General features: G+C 39.3%; 1 protein-coding gene across 1 annotated transcript in view; it reads left to right on the plus strand.

Moving 5' to 3' along the window:
- Positions 1–16,834, plus strand: part of LOC126092151 (phenoloxidase-activating factor 2-like) — a 123,877-nt gene extending 107,043 nt beyond the window's left edge. Inside the window, exon 5 of the mRNA XM_049907621.1 lies at positions 16,263–16,834. Coding sequence (XP_049763578.1) covers positions 16,263–16,511 — 249 coding nt within the window. The 3' untranslated portion in view covers positions 16,512–16,834. The remainder of the gene's footprint in view (positions 1–16,262) is intronic.
- Positions 16,835–26,018: the final 9,184 nt, after the last annotated feature.

Genomic DNA, 26,018 nt, shown 5'->3' on the forward strand with positions numbered 1-26,018 from the left:
AAACACATTCAGGTTCCTAACTTACTACTGTCAACATAAATGTAATGGGAAAAAGGATGAGTCTTCAATGAGAATCATGTGCTAGCAATTAGTTTGGCCGACTAAAGAATGAAAGGTTACCAAACCCCGGGTTCCCGGGTTCGATTCCCGGTGGGGTCAGGGATTTTCTCTGCCTCGTGATGACTGGATGTTATGTGATGTCCTTAGGTTAGTTAGGTTTAGGTAGTTCTAAGTTCTAGGGGACTGATGACCATAGATGTTTAGTCCCATAGTGCTCAGAGCCATTTGGTTACCAAACAACTTGGACAGTAATTTAAACTTGTATACTGCATTATCAGATTGGGTTAGAAATTTACATCATGCACAAAAAATTTAATAAATCAAAGAATTCAAATCAAAGGTAACATCCAGTAGAAAATATGGGCTTTCTCAGCTTTACAGAAAATATTAGTGTTCAGCATGCACACATGAAATGTTAAGATTTCTGCCAGAGCTGCAGGTACAGTTCTGCCATCAAATTCTCAGCAAGCTGTTCAGTTCATGGTATAACATCAAATAAGATTTGTATCTATACTTTAATTATTTTACTAATGTAACACGGAAATAGTCAGTGAAAGAAGCTGTAATGAGATAGTGTTAACTCTGTTGAAATTAAATATTTAATGTTAATCTCTGTGCAGTGTAACATACGCGAGTTTTGTTACTAACCTAAAACCATATTGTGTGTGTGCTTTATATTCTGTCTTTTTTTTCCCCCCCTGCAGTAGGTCATGGGCCCAGTCTGTGGTTCAAGAAAGTGGATGATGTAACTTTGCATTATGTGAGGCCAGAAATGCTTTAGCATGTGTTGTGCAATGCATTCAGTTTGTGTTGTGGACAAGTGAAAAATTACTGCACATTCTCATGTTGAACTTTTACAGCTGTAAATTTGGGTACCATGAGGCTGCATTAGATTCCCGTGGTATTGAGAAACTGAGTGGGACTGAAAATCGGACATATGGAAGTTTTCAGAAAGACACTTATTAGGTGTGTCAGATGGAACATTAAAAGTATACACAAAAACCGGTGGCTTTGCCAGTGTAAGAGGTGCATTCAAGTTCTAAGGCCTCCGATTTTTTTTTCTAGTTAACTACTCACCCGAAATTGATGAAACTGGCGTTACTTCTTGACGTAATCACCCTGCAGATGTACACATTTTTCACAACGCTGACGCCACGATTCCATGGCAGTGGCAAAGGCTTCTTTAGGAGTCTGTTTTGACCACTGGAAAATCGCTGAGGCAATTGCAGCACGGCTGGTGAATGTGCAGCCACAGAGAGTGTCTTTCATTGTTGGAAAAAGCCAAAAGTCACTAGGAGCCAGGTCAGGTGAGTAGGGAGCATGAGGGATCACTTCAAAGTTATCATGAAGAAACTGTTGTGTAACGTTAGCTCGATGTGCGGGTGCATTGTCTTGGTGAAGCAGCACACGCGCAGCCCTTCCCGGATGTTTTTGTTGCAGTGCAGGAAGGAATTTGTTCTTCAAAACATTTTCGTAGGATGCACCTGTTACCGTAGTGCCCTTTGGAACGCAATGGGTAAGGATTACACCCTCGCTATCCCAGAACATGGACACCATCATTTTTTCAGCACTGGCGGTTACCCAAAATTTTTTTTTGGTGGCGGTGAATCTGTGTGCTTCCATTGAGCTGACTGGCGCTTTGCTTCTGGATTGAAAAATGGCATCCACGTCTCATCCATTGTCACAACCGACGAAAAGAAAGTCCCATTCATGCTGTCGTTGCGCGTCAACATTGCTTGGCAACATGCCACACGGGCAGCCGTGTGGTCATCCGTCAGCATTCGTGGCACCCACCTGGATGACACTTTTCGCATTTTCAGCTTGTCATGCACACATGTCTCCTTCAACTGTCGATGAATTTAAATTGGTGTCACACCACGCAAATTCAGAAAATGAATGATTGTACGCTGTTAAAGTATTTAAAACAGCTCTCATTCTCGCTGCTGGCAGTAAAATTCCATCTGCTGTACAGTGCTGCCGTCTCTGGGACGTATTGACAATGAACGTGCCTCATTTTAAAACAATGCATGTTTCTATCTCTTTCCAGTCCAGAGAAAAAAAGTTGGAGGCCTTAGAGCTCGAATGCACCTCGTATGACATAAACGTAAACAAATGCTATAGATGTGGTATCTGTTCTTTTGAACATGTCTGAAAGAAGAGACCATTTTAATGACATTAGTTGCCAGTGGGCACTGATTTAAATCAATGGGGAAAGTTAAATCAATGCACATGGGCAGCTGATGTTTTTAATTCCTTTGTGTCTTGGCTCATGGTGGCTGCTGACTCAAAATGGTCTCTGGGGCGTCTCTTCACCGCATTGCATTTGCGTCATTACAGATGCCACACCACATTTTAACTCATACAGGAATGGGCAAAATGCCACGTGTAATCAATGGCCCTACATCAATAGTGTGTGGTTAAGTTGAGAATTTGGGTCTGACAGGAGTCGTACTACGATAGCCCATGCAGTTGCAATTACCATTGTGTCTGGATGGTGCAGTGGTCAGTACATCTGCCTGGTAAGTTGGAGACCTTGGTTCAAATTCCGGTCCAGAACAAATTTTCAACTTTACTGATTGATTGAAATCAATGCCCACTGGCAGCTAATATCATTAATTCCTTTGTGTCTTGAGAAATAGGTGTGTTTAATGCTGCGCTAAGAGCTTGAGACAAGGGTGATTGTGCAGCAAGTCATATCATTGCCAGAATTGTCATGGAATTGCTGGTAGAGTGAGTGAGTGAGTGAGTCACATGCCATGTTTGAACAGAAAACAAAGCAAGCTTCACACTCTTTTGAGCCAGAATTCCATTTTCACAGGAGATCAGGCAATGAGAGGGTGACACAGCTTGATCACTTTGATAACTTAGTTCTTTGAATGCAGCAACTCAGTATGAAACCTGATAAACCATTATTAATGGTGTGACTACTTGACATACTGCCTGACAGCTATGAAAGTCTATGGCAGTCATGGTGAAAAAGGTCTGAAAATCAACACACACTAAAACATTTAATGGACATGTTACCATCTAATGAGTCATCTTGCTTATCATTGAGAGAAATGAAATGAATGAGTTGCACTCTTTGCTACCAAAAAAACCTTAAGAAATGAAAAATGCAGATGGTACCACTAGCAGGAATGTTACTTCATCAAATAATTATGAAAAGAGAATAGACAAAAAGGAGTGAAATGTTTTGGTTGTGGTATACCTGGCCATATTAAAAGAAGTACAGAACTGGAAAAAAAGGTCCATAACCAAAATAAAAGTGAGCTGAATAAAAAGGCTTTCATTGCTGAAGTAATGAGTTCAGAATTGATAGAGGACTCATGGATCACTGGTTGTGGAGCAACAAATCACATTTTATAAGAAAATTGAGGGGTATACATAGTTTACTAAATTTGCAAAACCACTTCAGCTCTGCATGAGCAATGATTTGGCAATGAAAACACTAGGAAAAGGGGCTGCCTATGTATTTTGAAGGTTTTTATTATGTAGAATGGAATTTATGCTATATGGGTATTGTTTTGTGTACTGCAGCTGGGAGGAGAAATCTTTTTCCTGTATTATCTGCTATGGACAATAGATTAGATTTCTATTTATTAAAAGACAAGTGAGTTCCAAAACAAGGGCATAGTAAAGCATGTAGCATATTCAATGGAAACTTATTGAAGATGATTATTCAAGTAAAAAAAAATTCGTTCTTGTAACCCTGGAGTAAATCTTGCATGAAAGGAATACCTGCAAATTTGGCATGAACACTTGGGTCATATGAACAAATGTCATATCCAACAATTCTTGAAACAATGTGGTGCTGAAGGCTTTGGTGAAGAACATTGTCAGACTTCTGTTACAGTGAAGTAGCATTGCAGCAGTTTTCAGTCACAATAGTAGTGTGCCACACAACCTGGAGAAGTGTGGACCTATGGAGGATAGATCACTTGGTGGAGGTGAATATTTTTCTGCTTTACTTGTGATTTTTCAAGATTATGCATAGCATGTTTTTTCAAGCAGAAGGCTGAGACTCCAGAGAAGATTGCATAAATGGTGAGCACTGTGAAGGATCTTTGGATCATTCACAAAAAACAAAAATTAATGTAAGGGTGAGTTAGAATTTGATGATACTGGAGTTAAAGATTAGATGACAATAAATCATATATAAGTGTTACACAACTCACAACTCATCATCACAAATCCTTATACCACAGAGAAAAATGGATGTGCTGAGCATACCAACAGAACTGTTGGGTGAACTAGCTCAAACCATATTGCTAGCTAAAGGTCTGTCTTAAGTTTTTGTGGGCAGCAATGGCAAACACCAACAGAATACCTCATAGGGTGTTCTGTCACTCACATGTCTCTTACCATTTTTATGTAACAAACAGATGGCTGTGTTCATCACTGCTGCCCATAAAAACTTATGCAGACCCTTAGCTACCTGGTCTATCAAGAAGACTGCAGTGACAGGTTGACGGTAGTTCTGTATGTTGACAATGGATTAATATCTGCAGGTATGAAAGATCCTGAAGTTTTCCTAAGGGATGTTCAAGAAGAGTTAAAGATTAAAGTTGAGCTAGTAGGATATTTCTTAAATATTAATATTATATATCATGAGAATGGACCTATAGAGTTTAGTCAAGAAAGTTATGCTAAAGACATTCTTCAGCCATTTAATGTGACAGAAGCAAATCCTGTGTCAGTTCCAGCTGAGCAATATCTACAGCCATGTGAGTTGAACAATGATAAACCAGTTAACGCTCCAGACTAAAAAGCAATTGGTGGTCTCATTTAGCTTGATAGTACAAGGTCTTGATGGACAATTAGGAGTGAGTTACGCATCAAAATTTTTAGAGAATCCTCAATAAAGTCACTAGTCTTTGGTAAAAAGGATTCTGAAGTATATAAAAAGGTCATCGTCATTGAGTGTGAAGTATGATGCTAGACATACAAACAGAAGGCTGAAATGTGTACTGATGCTGATTGTTAGTGAAACAGCAACTTGACACTCAGTGAAGTGATTGCCAGATTTATTGGAGCAGCAGTTACCTAGGCTACTGAGTGGAAACAGTGCATGTAACTGTCAACAACAGAGTCAGAACATGTGACTGCCAGTGGAGTGCCAAGAGTAGGAATATGGCTATCAAAGATTTATGAAGAAATTTCACTTCTGTTCCTGCTCGTCTTGTTGATAATGCCCATGGCATGGAACTGGCTAAAAAACCGGAATTTCATAAGACATAAAACATATTGTTTTCATGCACTATATTCCTGAAAAAATTAAAGGCAGAAATCTAGACATTAAGGTTGTACCAGGCAATAATAAAGTTGCAGACATTCTCACCAAATGAATGCCATGTGTCCACCATCAGTATTTAAAACCATTAATTGGAATATATTAATCTCTATGCAGTGTAGCACATGTCTGTCATTCACTGCTGTGCTAAAATATGTCTTCTTATAGCAAACAAATTTTTTGTGGTTTATATTGTGCCCTTTTATGCTAAAATTTCTGAAATTCAGTTTTCCAAATAATTACTACCAGCATGATCATCATTGTCTCTAGCATAATCATATGACAAATGTTCCAGTAGCATGACACTGTGCTGTAATTATAATAATTCATACATATTTTTCTATACCAATGGTACACTCTCAGAATTAAATAATTGGTGTGGAAACATAAAAACTACTATTTGCCTGTGGTTTTTCAGGGCTCTCTTCTGCACAATACCAGTTACACTGAAGCAGTGCCAGCAGAACGTCCGTTCGTTAGGGACCATCTACAGGAAAATGACGATGATTCTGTCAAATTGAAAACTGACATTCGCAACCTATCTGACAGTACATATCATGGGAGTAGTCTTTATGGGTCTGGTACACATAAAAGACATGCAGTAAGCTCAAGAGAGAATACACCCAACTATGGTACTCCAGGAATATATGCATATTTCTTTAACACTCTGGGAATAAATCCAAATATACCTTCACTGCAGTGGCTCTCACAGTATCTGCCATTTAGTCATCAAGGCAACCCATTAACTGATCAGCGTAACCAAGTCTTGTATGGCTGGAACCCCTTCCTTCAAGGCACACATTCTACAGTTCACCCGAACCCCCTGACCCCTGGAAAATTTCCTCACAAAAATGATAAGCAGTTTGATAACAAAAATGGCCCTCAGAACTCTGCTGAAAATGTACCAAACTCTGGTGGAGCCTTGTACAGTTATAATGGATACCCAAACACAAATTCTGGGAACTTTTACAATGGTAACAACTTACATGGGTCTAACATCAACAGTGGGAACCCACATGTCACTAGTAGTAATCCACAGTCTTCTGGGTGGAAGTACAAAATCCCTGGCCCGAACCAGAACTACCCTGGCCCGAACCAGAACTACCCTGGCCCGAACCAGAACTACCCTGGCCCGAACCAGAACTACCCTGGCCCGAACCAGAACTACCCTGGCCCGAACCAGAACTACCCTGGCCCGAACCAGAACTACCCTGGCCCGAACCAGAACTACCCTGGCCCGAACCAGAACTACCCTGGCCCGAACCAGAACTACCCTGGCCCGAACCAGAACTACCCTGGCCCGAACCAGAACTACCCTGGCCCGAACCAGAACTACCCTGGCCCGAACCAGAACTACCCTGGCCCGAACCAGAACTACCCTGGCCCGAACCAGAACTACCCTGGCCCGAACCAGAACTACCCTGGCCCGAACCAGAACTACCCTGGCCCGAACCAGAACTACCCTGGCCCGAACATATATCAAGAAAATGCAAACAAGAATGAGCATAAAAATCCATGGTCACCAACTGCTGCAACTAATGCAGTGACACCTCTCTACACTGGAGGTGTCACAGGGCCACAAACAAATGACAGTGCTCACTCCTGGCCACAGGATTCCAGAGAGAGTTCAACTGAAGTGACACCAATTGATGTAAGTTCCTATGGTGAATGAATTTCACTTCACTATCTGACATTTCAGCTAGGGTGTTACTATGTATGTGGACTGAAAACATAGTCACTCTAAAACATGCCAGTACTTTCTGAGCAAAATATGCATTTTTTTCTAGAAGAAGACTATGCTCATTTCAGAGTAGTAATTGGTACTATTAAGTAATGCACTATATAGTTTTAATTTTATAGACTCTATCATTTTCATAACCTAATTTGCAAGTGTAATGGGAAGTCAAACAGAAACAAAATACATGGGAAAAAATAAATGGATTGTTTGTTCTTTCAAAAGTAATCACAATAACTGTTAATACATTTATCCTGCTGTTTGGCAAGACAGTCAATTCCTTCATGGAAAAATGTTTGTGGAGGCCTACCTTTTTGTCCAAAGCAATTTAATGACCACAAACACCTTTCTTCGGGACACCGAAAGAATGGACACGGAGATTCTATGGAGGATGTGTAAGGGCTCCCGAGTGAAACTTCTGCAGTAAAGTCAAAACATTCTTGGCAACATGTGCGCACCCACATTTAGAAGTTTCACTGGGAAGCCCTTACACATCCTCCACACAGTCCCAGCCTCTTCCCATGAGATTTCCATATTTTTGAAGCCTTTAAGAAAGAAGCTGCTGAGCATCGATTTGCTTCAGATGACTGTGTACACTCCTGCATACAGCTGAGGTTCTGTAGGCATCTGCAAACACTTGCCTGTGAAGCCATTAACAGTCTTGTCTCACAGTGGGATAAATGTATTAACAGTGATAATGATTACATTTGCAATAACCAAAAATTTACACTCTTTTTGTACATTTTTCTTGTTTTCATTTGACTGCCCTTATATAAGCCATAAATTGGAATTATATAGTGTGTGGCAGTCCCAGTCCTCTTAACTAATCAAAAGCTGCAGCATCAATCAGAATTAAGTACTTCTGTAATTCTGATCTCTGCTTCCAGCAACAATTGTTTACTATACATAATATCTGCAGTTAGTTTTTATAGATATTGGTATAAGGGATTGATATGTGACTCGAGGACATTATTCGTATGTGAGCACATAAGGCATTTTGCCTCTTGTGTATGGATAGTCACATTAGTACATTAATGGTAAATGTCGTAAGACTGTAGTTGAGCTGTGAAAGATAATTCTTAGCTAAGTTTCCACACACAGAAAAATTATTTAAAATCAGAGATTGTGTACTGTTTTTGCTACACACATTTGCTGATGTCCAGATAATAGTTTAAAATTTGGAAAGATATGGTAGTTCGCTGACAATAGTAAGTTGTGTTATTAATTCAAACGGCATATGTTGAGAGATTCTAAATAAATATTAATTTGCGAAGTAGGTGACAATGTCAAAAGAAATTTCGATTTGTTTTGAATTAATTTTGCCTTTAACCAGTCACATCTTTGCTGACTTTGTCAAATGTATATTTAGTAAACTGATAGTGTATGTTCTCAGTGTAATGTTTCTTTTGTCATAAATTTTGAGTGATATGTATGACATGGTCTGTCATTACTAAAACAGATCAGTTCGCAGCATGCATATGCTCCCAAAGAATATTCTTACCCAATTATTATGGAATGCTAGTTTTACATAACTGTAGCCATTATGTGAATACCTAGTATTATTTTACAAGCCTGAAAGGTATGTAATGAACATTTGCTGAGATTGACAAGGGGAAGGCTTCAGGCATAGCCAACCGAATTAGCTCGTATTTGGCAGGTCACTTGTGTACAATCTGAAATGAAAGGCTCAAAGGTATTTTGATTTCTATTAAAATATGTGGTTGTGGACCCTATATATGATGAAAATGCTCAGTTTTCAGTCATCTTTATCCTGTGGATTTTGAGTTGATTGAGTGTTATAAATTTTAAGTTCAGCTTTGTCAAAACTGTGAATGGCATTGCCACAGTGGTAACACCAGTTTCCACCAGATCACTGAAGTGAAGTGCTGTCAGGCTTGGCTAGCATTCAAATGGGTGACCACACAGATCTGCTGAGTGCTGTTGGCAAATCAGGTGCACTCCACCCTTGTAAGGCCAAGTGAGGAGCTACTTGATTAAGAAACAGTGCCTTTGATCACAAAAACTGAAAGTGGCCAGGAGAGTGGTGTGCTGACCTCGTGCCTCTCCAAACCTGCATCCAGTGATGCCTATCAGCTGAGGATGACACTGCAGTCAGAACTGTTGGGCCTTCTCAGGACTGTTCAGATAGTTTTTCTCAAAATCAGAGGGTTATTGAGTCAAAATATCTTCTTTTTAGGTTATTCACAAGAGGTCCCACGTAAGAGCTCAATCAGTTGACCACGCCAGAGGCCTTTCTATTATGAGAATTTGGGACAATAATTATAACACCCTTGAGTTATCAGCTAACTGATTACTATTCACATTTGTGTACCATTTTTACACTTCTCAGGTTTCACTTCGTTTGAATTTAATCTGGAGGTTCAATAAACTGCTTCTACATTTTATCATCTTGATAGTTTGAGGCACAATGGTGATTGTAAGGCAGCTAGTACATTTGAGTATATCTGCCATGATTCTCCCTAGTGAAAGACCATGAGAAGATAATGCTGATCACAAGTGGCTCTGACAAAGACCCAACTGAGTAGCTGTGCATGATAGCACACTACTTCTGTTATAAGAGTAAGCATGTCAACACCAGGATAAAATTCACCAGGTGGATTAATGACGTCACCTCATGTAGTAGCCAGTCTGGATATGGTTTGTAAATAGTTTCCCACATTTGACTAAGTGAATACTGGGCTGGCACCCATGCTCCACCTCAATTACATACCTGCAAACATTTAGAAAATTTCCAAGGAAATTTAGAGAATGTTCATACACTTTCATATTGAATAACACTAGACAGACAGACAGACAGACAGGCTACACACATTCTGTCCTAGTGGAGGAAAAGGGTGGCAATAGGAAGCACATTCACCACCAACCCTTCTCCCTCCCACTTCCCTACACTAATGTTGTCAAATACAAAAATTAAAAATTGGAACCATGCTTCCCATGGGTGCATTCAAGATTTATTTGTAACTATAGTCTCCAAAATATTAATTGGTGTAAATGAAACTTAATACAGGGTCCTTATATTTGATTTTACATCTGTGTGTACATCTATACTCTGCAAGATACCTTGTGGTATGTGTTGGAGCATACTTTGTGTGCCACTTTCCTATTTTCCTGTTACAATTAAGAATGTTTTTGTGTGAAGAATGATTGTTGATAAAGCTCAGTGTGAGCAGGAATATATTTTTACCTTAATAGTCATTCCACAAGGCAGATGTAGGTGGAAGCAATGTGTTTGTTGCCTCTTTTTAGGAACCCAATCTCACAGAAATTTATCAGTAAACCACACCATCACATAGAAAATCTTGCCACATCTGCCAGAGGAGTTAGCTGGGATTCTCCTCAGTGCCTACATACGAACTAAATGAATGTGTAATGAAATGCTCTGGCCTTATTTTGATCTTTTTCTCTTTTCTCCATGAATCCTGTATGGTAAGGAACTAAGACTGACAAGTAATATTAAAGTGTAATCAAATGAGGATTTTTGTAAGCTACCTCCTTCATTTAAGTACACTTCTGAGGATTCTTCCAATGAATCTGTCTGTCATGTACCTTAACAGTTGTACATGGTTATTCCTCTTCAAATTGTTATGCAAACTTATTCCTAGATATTGTATGAATGTAATGTCTTCCAGTGACTGTTCTGTAATCATATAATACAATAATTGGTATTTCTGCCTTTTCCTGCAAGACACATTACATTTTTTTATGTTCAGGGTCAACTGCAAATCCTGCCTTTGTCATTGGCACCAACATTTTTTGATATCAGCTTCTGGCACACTGCTCAGTATTTACAGCAGAGCTCTTCACCCTGTATCAGGCCATGGAATACATCCAGCGATGTGACTTTCCAATTGTGTCCTCTGCTCACTCTCTCAGCACCTTGAAAGTCTGTGTGCACTGTATGCCGTCTATCCCTTAGTGCAACTGGTCCACTAAAACTGTCATTTGCTCACTCTCACACTCTCAGTGTGGCCACTGTGATGTTTGTGAGTTCCTGGTCATGTCAGTCTGCCAGGAAATGAGGCTGCTGATGCTGCTGCCAAGGCTGCAATCCTCATACCTCAGCCCATTAGTTCCTATAATCCTTCTGATGGTCCCTGTGTTGCTGTCTGTGAGGTGGTGGTCTCACTTTGGCATTGCCATTGGTACTCCCTTCAAGGGAATCAGCTCTGGATTCTTAAGCCTCTCCCTGCAGTTTGGATGACATCCTCTCAGCCCTCCCACTGTGAGGTCATCATTTTAACTAGGTTGCGTATTGGGCACTGCCTTTTTAGCCATCGTCATTTGTTAAGGATCACTACCCCACCATTTAGTACACATTGCATCCAAGTTTTAACTGTCCACCACTTGCTGATGGAATGCCCATTTTTTAATAGTTTATATACCCACTTGGGTTTGCCGCCTGAGTTATCAGCCATTTTAGAAAAAACGTTTTGGCTGATGACCGCATTTTACTTTTGTATCCATCGTAGAAATATGGCAAAGGCCATTTAATTTTCACTTCTGGACCACTGTTTCTATATGATGTCTTTTGTAGCCCTTTCTCCACATCCCTGTTTTAGCTGCCTTCTCTCACTTCAATTGGGATTGACGTATAGTAGTTTTAACTCCTCTGTCTATATGTTCTATAGTTTCAACTTGGACACACATGACCCCAGTTGTTTTTGCACCCTAAAGCAAAACAAAACAAAACTGCAAATCCCTGCACAAAGTGCCAGACCTCTTGTTTTCTAACCACATAATTAACAAAATTTTGTTGCTAATTCTTGTTTTCCAACCATTTATCTATTGACACTTTCTTAATAATCTCCATTTCTTATTTAGACTAAATTTTGCTTGAATTTATTATTCAGATTCTGATTCCACTGGTACAATTAGATTGGATATAGATCAGATTAATTAATAGTTTGATTAATTAAAGTTAACACTACAACAAGATATGTGGAAGACTTTGTGAACTAACTGGCATAATTCTATAAGATTATACACACCAAAAGAAAGCCAAGCATTCCAACTTTACATGAAAGTTCTTTAAATTGTCAGAAACTAATTAACTGAAGAGATAATTAGCATTTAAGTTTACAAACAGCCCAATTTTCCATTGTAGATTTCATTGTAACCACTGTGAAATTCCAAATTTTTACTATTTGTTTGTTATTTTAATTTTTCTGCACAATAACTTACAGCATTGGTTAATTAACTCACTAATTCTTATTTTAATGTAATACACCATGATTTTCAATATGGCATTCATATTTAGAAACAAGGGGATTCACATTCTTTAAGAAGAGTGGTGTGCATGTATTGTTCTAAATTTTTGACCAGCAACATTTTCTGTAAGCCAGAATCACATTAATTCTTGCAGTTCACTCAAAACAGTGAAATCTAACACAGCAGATTTTCAAAGTATAATACAAGAAATGTATGTTCTTATGCCCTTTACACCATCCTATAAGTAGTTGAATGTCACCCAAAATTGTCAGTTTGTGGCTACACATTGCTTTATGATTATCAAGGGTATGGTATCTTAGAAAGGTGAAAAGTCTACCCTGTAACACTTCTTTCGTTATTTCGTTGATTAGATGGTAGCACAGAACTGTCACTTGCCTTCTGCAAGTTAAGGAATACAGAATCAGTCTGTGTGCTGTTATAGACTGCTTTTGGTGTATTTTGGAATTTGTGTTGATTCATACAAAGGAGATTTCTATTCTCCAGTAATGCTAAAATACACAAGCATAAAAAGTATTCCAAAATTCCACAGGCAGATGTTGAAGATACAGGCCTACAGTTTTGTGCATTTGCTTGACATCTTTTCTTAAAAATGGGTTGTCTTACACTTTTTCCAATCATTAGGAACACTTTGCTCCTTCAGAGACCTCTGGCACACTGCTATCAGAAGAGGTGCAATATTCTTTTCTATACTGTGTTAGAATCATAATGGTTTTCCATAAACTTCAGACTTTTCCTCTGTTGAGCAATTTCAGTAGCTGTTTTTGCTCATGGTAACTTACTTTCATATATCATTTTGACATAAGTGCAAGAGTTAGAGGAAGAATCACATTCAATATACTCCCCCCTCCCACTGTCTCACTACTTTATGGTGAGATTGTGTTTGGCTAGCAAAGGGCCCAAGTCTTTGCAGCACCTGTTCCCTTTCCATGCTGCATATCTATCCTCCTGCTATTCTTCTTCCTCTCCCTTGGGGAATGTGTCTGGGATATTTTTTAGGAATGTGTTCTGAACTTTAGGTAGCCTGGCATCAGACAGTCCCTCATCTGTTTTTTCTTTCTTTCTTTCTTTCTTTCTTTCTTTGTGCATCTTCTATCCTTTCTCCACTTAAGTATTTGAGGTTTATCTTTCTTCTTCTTCTCTTTCTTCTTCTTCTTCTTCTTCTTCTCTTTCTTCTTCTTTTCCTCCCTCCCTCCCCCCTATATGGCCCTGAAGACCAGCCCTTGCATTTGACATGTAACAGGTGACTAGGTAACACACAATTCCCAGCCCAAGGTCAACAAGTAGGGTTTGCATGTAACCCCTGGTACAGGCCTGGGCCAGGGAGGGGTGGGTGATTGAGCTGTTACCTTCCCAAATTGACAGTTGGTCCTCTGTCAGGAGTTTGGGAGATGTAGTCAATCATATAAGGCAGGTGAGCCTCCCTCTGAGACGGGGAAGATCCTAGTTGAAAGAGCACACCATCGGAGACGCTATCAGTCATGGGGATTTTTTCACAATAACCCAGTCATCTGTATACATCTACTAAACCTAAACAGAATGAGGCTAAAGATTCAGACTTTCCCAGCTGCACCTCGGTTCAGTGTGTTATCGCATACTGGTCTGTGCTTTGCTGCAGCTAATCCACTTATTATTCAGACAGGTGTTGATGCAATGCAGGCCCTGTGAAATTGTGCTCTTGTTTACATAAAAGGACTTAGCTTCTGGAGACCAATTTTGACTTTCAAGCGCAATAACTGCTTACAGCTTCGCTCCTCCATGGCATCCTGTTCGTGTTGAGGCTCTTTGTAAGTTAAATTCTTTGTGTGGTGTTATTGACAGTCAGCCACTTGATGATCTGACTGTGGAAGAAATCCTGAATTACTTCTCTGATCAGTGTGTCACTGCAGTCCATCAGGTAATGAAAAAGACTGATGTATCCTTAGTACCTACATCACTCTTTTCCTCATGTTTCATTGAGTAGTGCTTTCAGTGGAGATGAAGGCAGGCTATGATACCATGGTCCAGCCATACATCCCAAACCTGATGAATTGCTACCAGTGCCAACATTACAACCGCACTTGCATGTGCTGTCAAAACATGGCCAAATGTGTTATTTGTGGGTGATTGCCCACCTCTTTCTGCTCACTGTATCAATTGTAATGGCGACCATGCCACCTCATCCCTTGAGTATCCTGTGTATCTCAATGACCAGGCTGTCTGGGAGTTCCAGATGAAGGAAACCTTACCTTACTCTGTCGCTTGTAAGTGGTTGGCTAGTTGAAAACCCTGCATTTTTCCATCTGGCACTTACAGTACCATTCTTGCTATGTCTTGCTCCACAAAGGACATGGCCACACACTTGTGACCTCAAATTCAGCACTGCAGTTGTAAAATTTCCCAGTTCATGGTAGCATCCTTGTTTCCTTCTCCTACAGTGTGCAACAAGCCACCAAACCTTCACCCCAGCTGCAAAATCACCTGCTACACAACTGGAAGGCTAGAAAGGACAGAAGGAACACTCCTGCGAACACTTTTTACATTCCTTGAGCTAACAAACATCAAATTCTTCATCCGCCAACTGCAAAGGCTCTAAGAAATGAATCAAAAGGTCTTCACCTTCCTCCACTCAGAAATGCTCTTAAATGGTGTTGCCACCTGATACCCACAAGCGGCTCACCTACATTTCACCAGTGCACACTACCTACTGTTTTTCTGCCCTGGAATTCACACGCCAACCCAGGGAGAATTCAGACACCTCTGTAGATCTTGTGGAACAGGATCCTCTAGCCTATGCACACCATAGCAGTGAGTCTTCAAAAGCTGGTACTCAGTAGCAGCTGATGTGACTACCCTTAATTTGCTCCCTGCTCCCCATTCCCTGCCATGACTCTCCTCCAATCAAATTTTTGCAGCATTAGATCCCACAAGGAGGAATTATGGCTTTATCTGGTTTGACCCCTCCCCCCAAAGGTGGAATTCCATCTCATGGGGGAACCACACTGCTCACCTGGTATGACAACCATAGCCAAACCAGCTCATTGAACACCCAACTGTAAGCTGTTGCAGTACATATTATTCTTCCTCACTTTATCTTTTCTCTTTGCAGTGTCTACATCCTCCAGTCATTTGCTATCATCGGTACATACTCCAGTTTATTGGTCAGTTCCCTCACTCCTTTTTCACTGTTTGGTGACCTTAATGCACACTATCCCCTTTGGGGCTCTCTCAGAACCTATCAGTTTGGTGCCCTCATATGTGACCTTCTAAATCAACTCAACTTAACACTGGAGCACCCACATTCCTTTCAGTCTACACACACACACACACACACACACACACACACACACACACACACACACACACACACACACACACACACACACACACACACACACCTACACCTACAGGACCTCTTTTCTTCCATTTGGACTTGCACCGACTTGCGCCTGTTGGTTGAGTGGTCCATTGTCTCTGAAATGTACTCAAGCAACCATTTTCCGAGCACTAAGAGTTTGCTCACTCATACCCCACATGTGTGTAAACCTAATTCACAGTCTTCTAATGCTGACTGGAGGCTTTATTCCTCCCTAGTGACCTTTGATGAACAGCATTTCCCCAATTATGATGACCAGGTAGAGTACCGTATAAATGTTATCCTTACCACCGCAGAAAGTTCCATACCTTGCACTTCATCTGCACTGTCAGGTCCTTGTCCTCTGGTGGACTGAGGTGTGCTGCAACATGATTTACATTAGATTAGATTAGATTTACTTTCATTCCAATTGATCTGCAGTGAGGAGTTCCTTCAAGATGTAGAACATGTTGCAGTCCTAATTTTCATTTAGAGAAGATACTTCAAGAGTACTACATTTTATGAGTATATTAATGATTTAGCCCTCTGCTTAGAGTATGTGCCAGTCAGTAAAGTAGCAAATCCCTTTGTTGCAGGGGGATGGTGGTGGACCACTCATGTGCCCCATCACCGACGACGACGGACGCTATGTTCAGGTTGGTATCGTGTCGTGGGGCATCGGCTGTGGAGGCAGCAGGACACCAGCAGTCTATGCCAGCTTATCCTATTTCAGAGACTGGATTGATAATCAGTTAGAAGAAAATAAATTTGTAAACATTGCCATACCACCACCAAGTGTGGATCAAGATGAAAGATTTAAAGAACCTAAGCCAACATGGGGATGAGGAAAGAGAACATTCTGAGTTTGAGAATACACCATAAAAAATATTTAAATGAAGATTTGGACATGTACTTCTTTTTCTTGGTTGTTCAGAAAGCCATACGTTAGTATGCAGTGAAGACCTAAGTTTATTTATGCTCTGTAGAATATTTGTAATTAAATTGAATCATGGATTCACACAAACAGGAAACACAAATTTCATTACATATTTTAAGCCTTTTAACAATATACTGCCATGCATGTATTTATAAATTGTACTGTTAGGGAATTTTTAATAATAAAAAGAAGGAAGTTTGCATGTCACATAATAAAGGCATAAACACCATATTTCTTTGTATTACATTTGTTAAAATAAGCAGTCAGATGTGAGGGGTTTCTGACTCACTAAACACACGTCAACCTCCCTGTTCTAAGTAGCATATTCCAGAAACACAAATTTTCAATAATAAAAGATATTGCCTTGTGACATTCCTGTAGTTGCAAAGAGTATTGCTTCCTGCACATTGACATCTGTACTGCACTTAAACGAAAGTACTCACTTCAATTTTTTTATGCTAGTGGAACAAATGTGAGTATTATGAAGCTCCAGGTTTCATAATAATGAAATGAAGTTCAGCAGAAATTTTACAATGTTGTCAATGTTTAGGCACTGATGCCTATAAATCAGTTTATAAGTGGTATAAAAAATCAAAATAAAACATACAGACTCTATGAACTCTTCAGCTGTCAAAGGGGCCCTGACAAAAGTTAATATCACCAGCTGCAGTTCACTGCATATTGCTCATTGACCTTTGAACTTACTTCTAAATCTGCCAAGGACTCTCCATCCAAGAGCAGGCATGTTCCATGGAGCTGTGTTCAGGCTCTTGCTGTTGATCTTGTACATTAATGACCTAGCAGGCAATGTAATTGCAACTTCAGACTTTTTGTGGATGCTGCATCTACCTGTAAAGAAGTAAATACATGTGATATAAATGTTTTTACAAGTAGTTTTTTCCTAGGCTGTGTTTGATGGAAGCTCGAAATTTAGTGCGGACATCAATGCAAGATGCTTTTGGTAGTTTCCACAATGAAACATTGTCTCAAAATATGGTAGAAAACACATAGAGATTGTGGTCATATGTAAAGTACACCAGTGGTAAAAAACAGTCAATACCATCACTGCGCAATACTGATGGAAATGTTACCGATGATGGTGCCACTAAAGCAGAGTTATTAAATACAGTTTTCCATAATTCCTTCATGAAAGAAGTAGTAGTAAAAATTCTAGAATTCAAAACCAGAACATCTGTTAGCATGAGTGACTTAAAAGTAGGTATCTTAGGTGTTGTGAAACAACTCAAATCACTTAAGAAAGGCAAGTCTTCCTGTCCACATGGTATACCAATCAGGTTCCTTTCAGAGTATGCAGACACAATAGCACCTTTCTTAGCAATCATATACAACTGCTCACTTGATGAAAGGTCTATTCCTAAAGACTGGAAAGTAGCACAGGTCACACCAATATTCAAGAAAGGAAATAAGAGTAACCCATTGAATTACAGACCCATATCACTGACCTCAATTTGCAGTAGGACTTTGGAGCATATACTGTAATCAAACATTATGAATCACCTTTAAGAAAATGACTTATTGATAAATAACCAACACATTCAGAAAATATTGCTCTTGTGCAACACAGCTAGTTCTTTATTCCTATGAAGTAATGAGTGCTGTTGACAAGGGATCTCAGATTGATTCCATATTCCTAGATTTCCAGAAGGCTTTTGGTACCGTTCCTCACAAGTGACTATTTATCAAACTGCTTGCATATGGAGTATCATCTCAGTTGTGTGACTGGATTTGTGATTTCCTCTCAGAGATATCACAGTTTGTAGTGATAGATGGTAAATAGAGTGGAACAGAATTGATATCTTGCTTTCTGCAAGGTAGTGTCATAGGCCCTCTGCTGTTCCTGATTTACATAAATGATCTAGGTAATAATCTGAGCAGCCCCCTTAGATTGTTTGCAGATGATGCTGTAATTTACCATCTAGTAAAATCATCAATGATCAATTCCAATTACAAAATGATCTAGAGAGAATTTCTGTATGATGTGAAAAGTGGCAGTTGGCACTAAACAAAGAAAAGTGCGAAGTCATCCACATGGGTACTAAAGGAAATCCACTAAATTTTGGATAGACAATAAATTGCACAAATCTAAGGGCTGTCAATTCAACTAAATACCTAGGAATTACAATTATGAGCAACTTAAATTGGAAAGACCACATAGATAATATTGTGGGGAAGGCAAAACAGACTGTGCTTTGTTGCCAGAACACTTAGAAGATGCGACAAACCCACTAAAGAGACAGCCTACATTACACTTGTCCATCCTCTGCTGGGACATTTCTGTGTGTTGTGGGATGCTTGCCAGGTCAGATTGACAGAGGATATCGGAAAAGTGCAAAGGACAGGCCAATTCGTGTTATTGCACAATAGGGGTCACTGATATGATATACGAGTTGGAGCGGCACTAACTGAAACAAAGGTGGTTCTCTTTGCGGCGAGATCTATTTACGAAATTTCAATCACCAACTGTCTCTTCCAAATGCGAAAATATTTTGTTGACACCCACCTACATAGGGTGAAATGATCATAATAATAAAATAAGAGAAATCAGAGCTCGAACAGAAAAATTTAGGTGTTCCTTTTCCCATGCGCCATTATAGAGTGGAATGGTATAGTAGTAGTATGAAAATGGTTCAATGAACCCTCTGCGAGGCACTTAAGTGTGACTTGCAGAGTAACAATGTAGATGTAGATGTGTAACCAATGCAAAGCACAAGGTATACTATGCTCTGCGTAGTAATATTGTAGGAAGTGTATAAAAGTGATGAAGCGACTGATGTGTACACAGAGCAACTTCTAGCTGTATGAAAAATGTGTAGGAATCAGCTTTCAATACCTGGATGAACTAAGAACCTCATGATGTGCTTTACACAGCATGGAAATTGTATTTTGGTAAAAATTAGATTTAGAAATGAAAAATAAATACTGGTAACTTAAGATTTTTAGAAACGCTGATTCTTCAAAACATGATTAAACCAATGAGCATGTATGGAGTGTCAGTGTGAGGAATGTCATCAGATTTGAATGAAAAAAATTCTCAAAATGATGAATCTGATTTTGTTTCCTAAAGAATGCAGTAGGCAAATCCCAGGAACATGACAATATCTTAGATTCTAATAAATCTGAAGTGCTAGACTTGAAAATGACAAAAACTGTGAAAGTTTTGTTGCAAAAACTGAACTTTATGTTGCTGTTGTTAATAATTATACAAGTGTATTATCTAACAGCAGTATGTATCTTGAGCAGAGGAGTGGCATAACTGTAGTGACAGATGGTCATTGACATGGATCTGCTCCTCTTCTTAACAAACAGCCCATGGTAAATGAAATTGCTTCATAAAGCTTGGCGCATCTATGTCCATAATTTGTAATCACATGTGGTCTGAAGGTGTAATGATTTTGTCTCTGTAGGGCATCAAATAGTATAAACAAAAAGGAAATTTACAAAGCAAAACTGGAATTAAAAAACAAAGTTCTTAGAACAGCTGAGACATATAAATTTTTTGTGCTGAATATACCAGACTTAATGTCATGGCCATGGGTGAACAAGGAAATTGCTGCCACCAATGAACAAATGTCAGTGATATGTAAACATTTGCAAGATGTAAAAATATTGGATGTTAGCAATGTTGGCCATAGATTCCATGCTTCACATAGATTACACATGTGTATGTACAAGCCTAGGGGAAAAAATAGCTTGTTATAAACATAAACAATATTATCAACAACAGGACTTGGACATCTAAAAGGGAAATCATTTTAAACTGGCACTTCCACATTACAGCTGAGACAGTGCCAACACCTCCATCAACAATGCCAGCAGAAATAACACCACCTATGACATTCACAAGGAAGGAAACTTAGCATACTTATGGTGAGCCAACCAGTGAAGGTGCAGGCTGCTGTCTGATGTGTTTCACTTGGGGCATCCAGGTGACAGTTGTCATGAATTTTGTATGTCCGGTCAGCCAGACAAGCAGACAAAAAACATTAAGGCAAAAAATGTATTTTTGCATATTGATGCATGATAACTTAAAACTAAACTTACAGTAATGGAATACAGGTTGAAAAAATTAAATTAAAATTACGCTACTAAAGGAATATTGATGCACACATAGTGAACTCGAATTGAGCATACCTTGTCAATACCAACTAGAAAAATTTTAGTGCGGAACAAATATGAAGCATGGTAGTGGTTGTCTTTATCAAAGAAACAAATAATTTAGAATGTGAAGTGTTAGACGTATGTTATTTATGTATGGTAGCAGTTTTTAAAGATTTAGCAATGTGGGTACCAAATAAGAAACTAATAGGTGTATCAGTATACTACTTCCCTAGTATTAATGATTAATTATTTACAGAAAACTCGAAAAATTGATAACTCTTCAGACATAAAAAGTGTGGAGTTGTGATATTTGGTAATATTAACATAGTTGTTACGTATAAGACTAAAATCACCCAAATAAAATTGAATTTGGTACTGTGCACTGTAGTAACACTTTCATTATTGTATCTTCACCACTACTAATGTGGCATGTGTCACACAATTTGAGTAGCACACAATTTAGCCACTCTGAGCCCTCGTCAGAGGTTGTGAGATGTGTTTGGAGTCAGAACATAAATATCAGGATTTCAGATCATGCAGGCCTGAGGCTTAGGAACAACAAAATGCGGTTCAACTGTTCGAGAAAGGGTAATCAGACCAACCTGTTAACATAAACTGAACCAGTTAAAAACAAATCTTTACCTTATAAATTTTGATAGCATGCTGACTAATGCCTCCCCATGAACCATAGACCTTGCCATTGGTGGGGAGGCTTGAGTGCTTCAGTGATACACATAGCCGTACCGTAGGTGCAACCATAATGGAGGGGTATTTGTTGAGTGGCCAGACAAACGTGTGGTTCCTGAAGAGGAGCAGCAGCCTTTTCAGTAGTTGCAGGGGCAACAGTCTGGATGATTGACTGATCTGGCCTTGTAACATTAACCAAAACGGCCTTGCTGTGCTGGTACTGCGAACGGCTGAAAGTAGGGCACTAATGCCATTGAAGTTGTGCGCCCTAAAACCACAAAAAAAAAAAAAAACGGCTGAAAGCAAAGGGAAACTATGGCCATAATTTTTCCTGAGGGCATGCAGCTTTACTGTATGGATAAATGATGATGGTGTCCTCTTGGGTAAAATATTCTGGAGGTAAAATATTCTGGAGGTAAAATAGTCCCCCATTCGGATCTCCAGGCGGGGACTACACGAGAGGACGTCGTTATCAGAAGAAAGAAAACTGGCGTTCTACAGATCAGAGCGTGGAATGTCAGATCCCTTAATCGGGCAGGTAGGTTAGAAAATTTAAAAAGGGAAATGGATGGGTTAAAGTTGGATATAGTGGGAATTGGTGAAGTTCGGTGGCAGGAGGAACTAGATTTTTGATCAGGTGAATACAGGGTTATAAATACAAAATCAAATAGGGGTAATACAGGAGTACGTTTAATAATAAATAAAACAATAGGAATGCGGGTAAGCTACAACAAACAGCACAGCTAACACATTATTGTGACCAAGATAGGCACTAAGCCCACGCCTACAACAGTGTACAAGTCTATATGCCTACTAGCTCTGCAGATGGCAAAGAAATTGAAGAAATGTATGATCAAATAAAAGAAATTATTCAGATAGTGAAGGGAGACAAAAATTTAATAGTCATGGGTGACTGGAATTCGGTAGTAGGAAAAGGAAGAGAAGGAAACGTAGTAGGTGAATATGGGTTGGGGGTAAGAAATGAAAGAGGAAACTGCCTGGTGGAATTTTGCACAAAGCACAACTTAATCATAGCTAACACTTGGTTCAAGAATCATAAAAGAAGGCTGAATACATGGAAGAAGCCTGGAGATACTGACAGGTTTCAGATAGATTATATAATGGTAAAACAGAGATTTAGAAACCAGGTTTTAAATTGTAGGACATTTCCAGGGGCATATGTGGACTCTGACCACAATCTATTGGTTATGAACTGTAGATTAAAACTGAAGAAACTGCAGAAACTTGGGAATTTAAGGAGATGGGACCTGGATAAACTGACTAAACCAGAGGTTGTACAGAGTTTCAGGGAGAGCATAAGGGAACAATTGACAGCAGTGGGGGGAAAGAAATACAGTAGAAGAAGAATGGGTAGCTTTGAGGGATGTAGGAATGAAGGCAGCAGAGGATCAAGTAGGTAAAAAGACGAGGGCTAGTAGAAATCCTTGGGTGACAGAAGAAATATTGAATTTAATTGATGAAAGGAGAAAATATAAAAATGCAGTAAATCAAGCAGGCAAAAAGGAATACAAACGTCTCAAAAATGAGATCGACAGGAAGTGCAAAATGGCTAAGCAGGGATGGCTAGAGGACAAATGTAAGGATGTAGAGGCTTATCTCTAGGGGTAAGATAGATACTGCCTACAGGAAAATTAGAGACCTTTGGAGGAAAGTGAACCACTTGTATGAATATCAAGAGCTCAGATGGGAACCCAGTTCTAAGCAAAGAAGGGAAAGCAGAAAGGTGGAAGGAGCATATAGAGTGTCTATACAAGGGCAATGTACTTGAGGACAATATTATGGAAATGGAAGAGGATGTAGATGAAGATGAATTGGGAGATATGATACTGCGTAAAGAGTTTGACAGAGCACTGAAAGACCTGAGTCGAAACAAGGCCCCAGGAGTAGACAACATTCCATTAGAACTACTGACAGCCTTGGGAGAGCCAGTCCTGACAAAACTCTACCATCTGGTGAGCAAGATGTATGAGACAGGCAAACTACCCTCAGACTTAAAGAAGAGTATAATAATTCCAATCCCAAAGAAAGCAGGTGTTGACAGATGTGAAAATTACCAAACTATCAGTTTAATAAGTCACAGATGCAAAATACTAATTCGAATTCTTTACAGAGCAAGCAGTAAAGGAAACAAAAGAAAAGTTCGGAGTAGGTATTAAAATCCATGGAGAAGAAATAAAAACTTTGAGGTTCACTGATGACATTGTAATTCTGTCAGAGACAGCAAAGGACTTAGAGGAGCAGTTGAATGGAATGGACAGTATTTTGAAAGGAGGATATAAGATGAACATCAACAAAAGAAAAATGAGGATAATGGAATGTAGTCGAATTAAGTCAGGTGATGCTGAGGGAATTAGATTAGGAAATGAGACACTTAAAGTAGTAAAGGAGTTTTGCTATTTGGGGAGCAAAATAACTGACAATGGTCACAGTAGAGAGGATATAAAATGTAGACTGGCAATGGCAAGGAAAGTGTTTCTGAAGAAGAAAAATTTGTTAACATCGAGTATAGATTTAAGTGTCAGGAAGTCGTTTCTGGAAGTATTTGTATGGAGCGTAGCCATGTATGGAAGTGAAACATGGACAATAAACAGTTTGGACAAGAAGAGAATAGAAGCTTTCAAAATGTAGTGCTACAGAAGAATGCTGAAGATTAATTGGGTAGATCACATAACTAATGAGGAGATACTGAATAGAATTGGGGAGAAGAGGAGTTTGTGGCACAACTTGACTAGAAGAAGGGATCGGTTGGTAGGACATGTTCTGAGGCATTAAGGGATCACAAATTTAGTATTGGAGGGCAGTGTGGAGGGTAAAAATCGTAGAGGGAGACCAAGAGATGAATACACTAAGCAGATTCCGAAGATGTAGGCTGCTGTACATACTGGGAGATGAAGAGGCTTGGACAGGATAGAGTAGCATGGAGAGCTGCATCAAACCAGTCTCAGGACAGAAGACCACAACAACAACAAATGACTGACTAATGTCACATCTGTCAATGAATCGTCACAGTAATTTTTAGAATTACTTTTAGGAAACCTTGTCTCATATTGATCCAAGCATCACAGAAAATACACAAAGGAGAATCCATGTAATAAACCTCAAGAACTGAGCAAATGCTACATGCCACCCCTGAGCAAACTTAGGAAGGAAGTATTGGTGCACTACGACATGACAACAGTCAAGGTGAGAAGGAAGCTTGCACAGCAGCGAGAAGGCTGTATAGATCAGAAATTAGAACAGCCAAAAGGAAAGCTAATGACAACTATATACTCGGTTTGACAAGTGTAAAGCAGCTTGGAAAGTTATTGAAACAGGTGTGAGCCCTGAAAATAAGCACAACAGCATTCCAATTCAGCCAGTCACATTAAATACTAGCACTGGCTCATATACAAAGCTCACAGAAGATCCAAATAAAGCTGCAGTTTTGCTCCAAGCTCTAGATAGTGAGCCACATGATAACTTCTGCTGGTCTTGTTTATCCAACAGAAAATTAGTCAAACAATTTACAAACTTAGCATCTCAAAAGCAGAAAAATTTCTATGGGGTTCCAAATCACATATAAAGAAATTCTGCTATCACTAACCGAAAGCAGCAGCTAAACACTAAGGAATCTTCCCAGATTGCTCAAAAATTTGTTGTAAAACCCTTCCATGACAAAGATAAAGCAACCCCTCATAACTATTATTCCCCCTCACTTGTACCAGTCAAGTGAAACATAGAATACTCTATGTGGACACAGATAAACCAGCACTTCAAGCAAAATAATCTGTTTAGCGCCTCACAACATGGTTTTTCATCCTTCCACTGTCAAAGAAGTTGAGACCACCACAAAAATGATACAGCTAAGAGCAATAAAACAACCTGTGCAACTCTTCTCGGTTTGAGAAAAGCTTTTAATACTGTCTCCCATGTTATACTTACCAAAATGCTCAAGTATTACAGAAATGGAGAGAATGCTCTTAACTTCACTGAGTCATACCTAAGCTACAAGGAGAAGACATCATAAATAAAGCAAGTGGCACTGGTAGGAATGGAGGTAAGCAACTGAGCTGTAACTACACACTGACCTATCTTCCCCATTTTTTATTTTTTTATTTTAAGGAAGTATCTTACAATAGAACAGTGAAACATCTTGCTGAGAATAAAGTGTTAACAACAGCTCAGTTGGTTTAAATTAATGATTCTCTATTAAAAAGCAGTATATGTTCTCTCAAATTAAATCACAGTATAACTAAACAATAATAATGGTATTTTCTGTGGTTTTTCCCAGGTCTTTGACTGTGTATGTCATAAAACTCTGCTAGAGGAATTAAAATTTTGTGCATAAAGTCTTCCACTTGCATGGATAGAATCACAGTTTAACAAAAGAGAACAGGGGTTCACTTTAACAAACAGTGTCATCATCATTGTGGTCTTCAGTCATAGTGATTTGTTGCAGCTCTCCATGCTGCTCCATCCTGTGCAAGCCTCTTCAGTATTGCAATACACAGCATTGTGAGCCTTCTTACTGTATATTAGACTTGGTTTCCCTCTAAAATTTTTACACCCCCCCCCCCCAATCCCTCACTTCTCATTAACATACTGATAA

The sequence above is a fragment of the Schistocerca cancellata genome, chromosome 7 (assembly GCF_023864275.1).
Source record: "Schistocerca cancellata isolate TAMUIC-IGC-003103 chromosome 7, iqSchCanc2.1, whole genome shotgun sequence".
Classification (NCBI taxonomy): domain Eukaryota; kingdom Metazoa; phylum Arthropoda; class Insecta; order Orthoptera; family Acrididae; genus Schistocerca; species Schistocerca cancellata.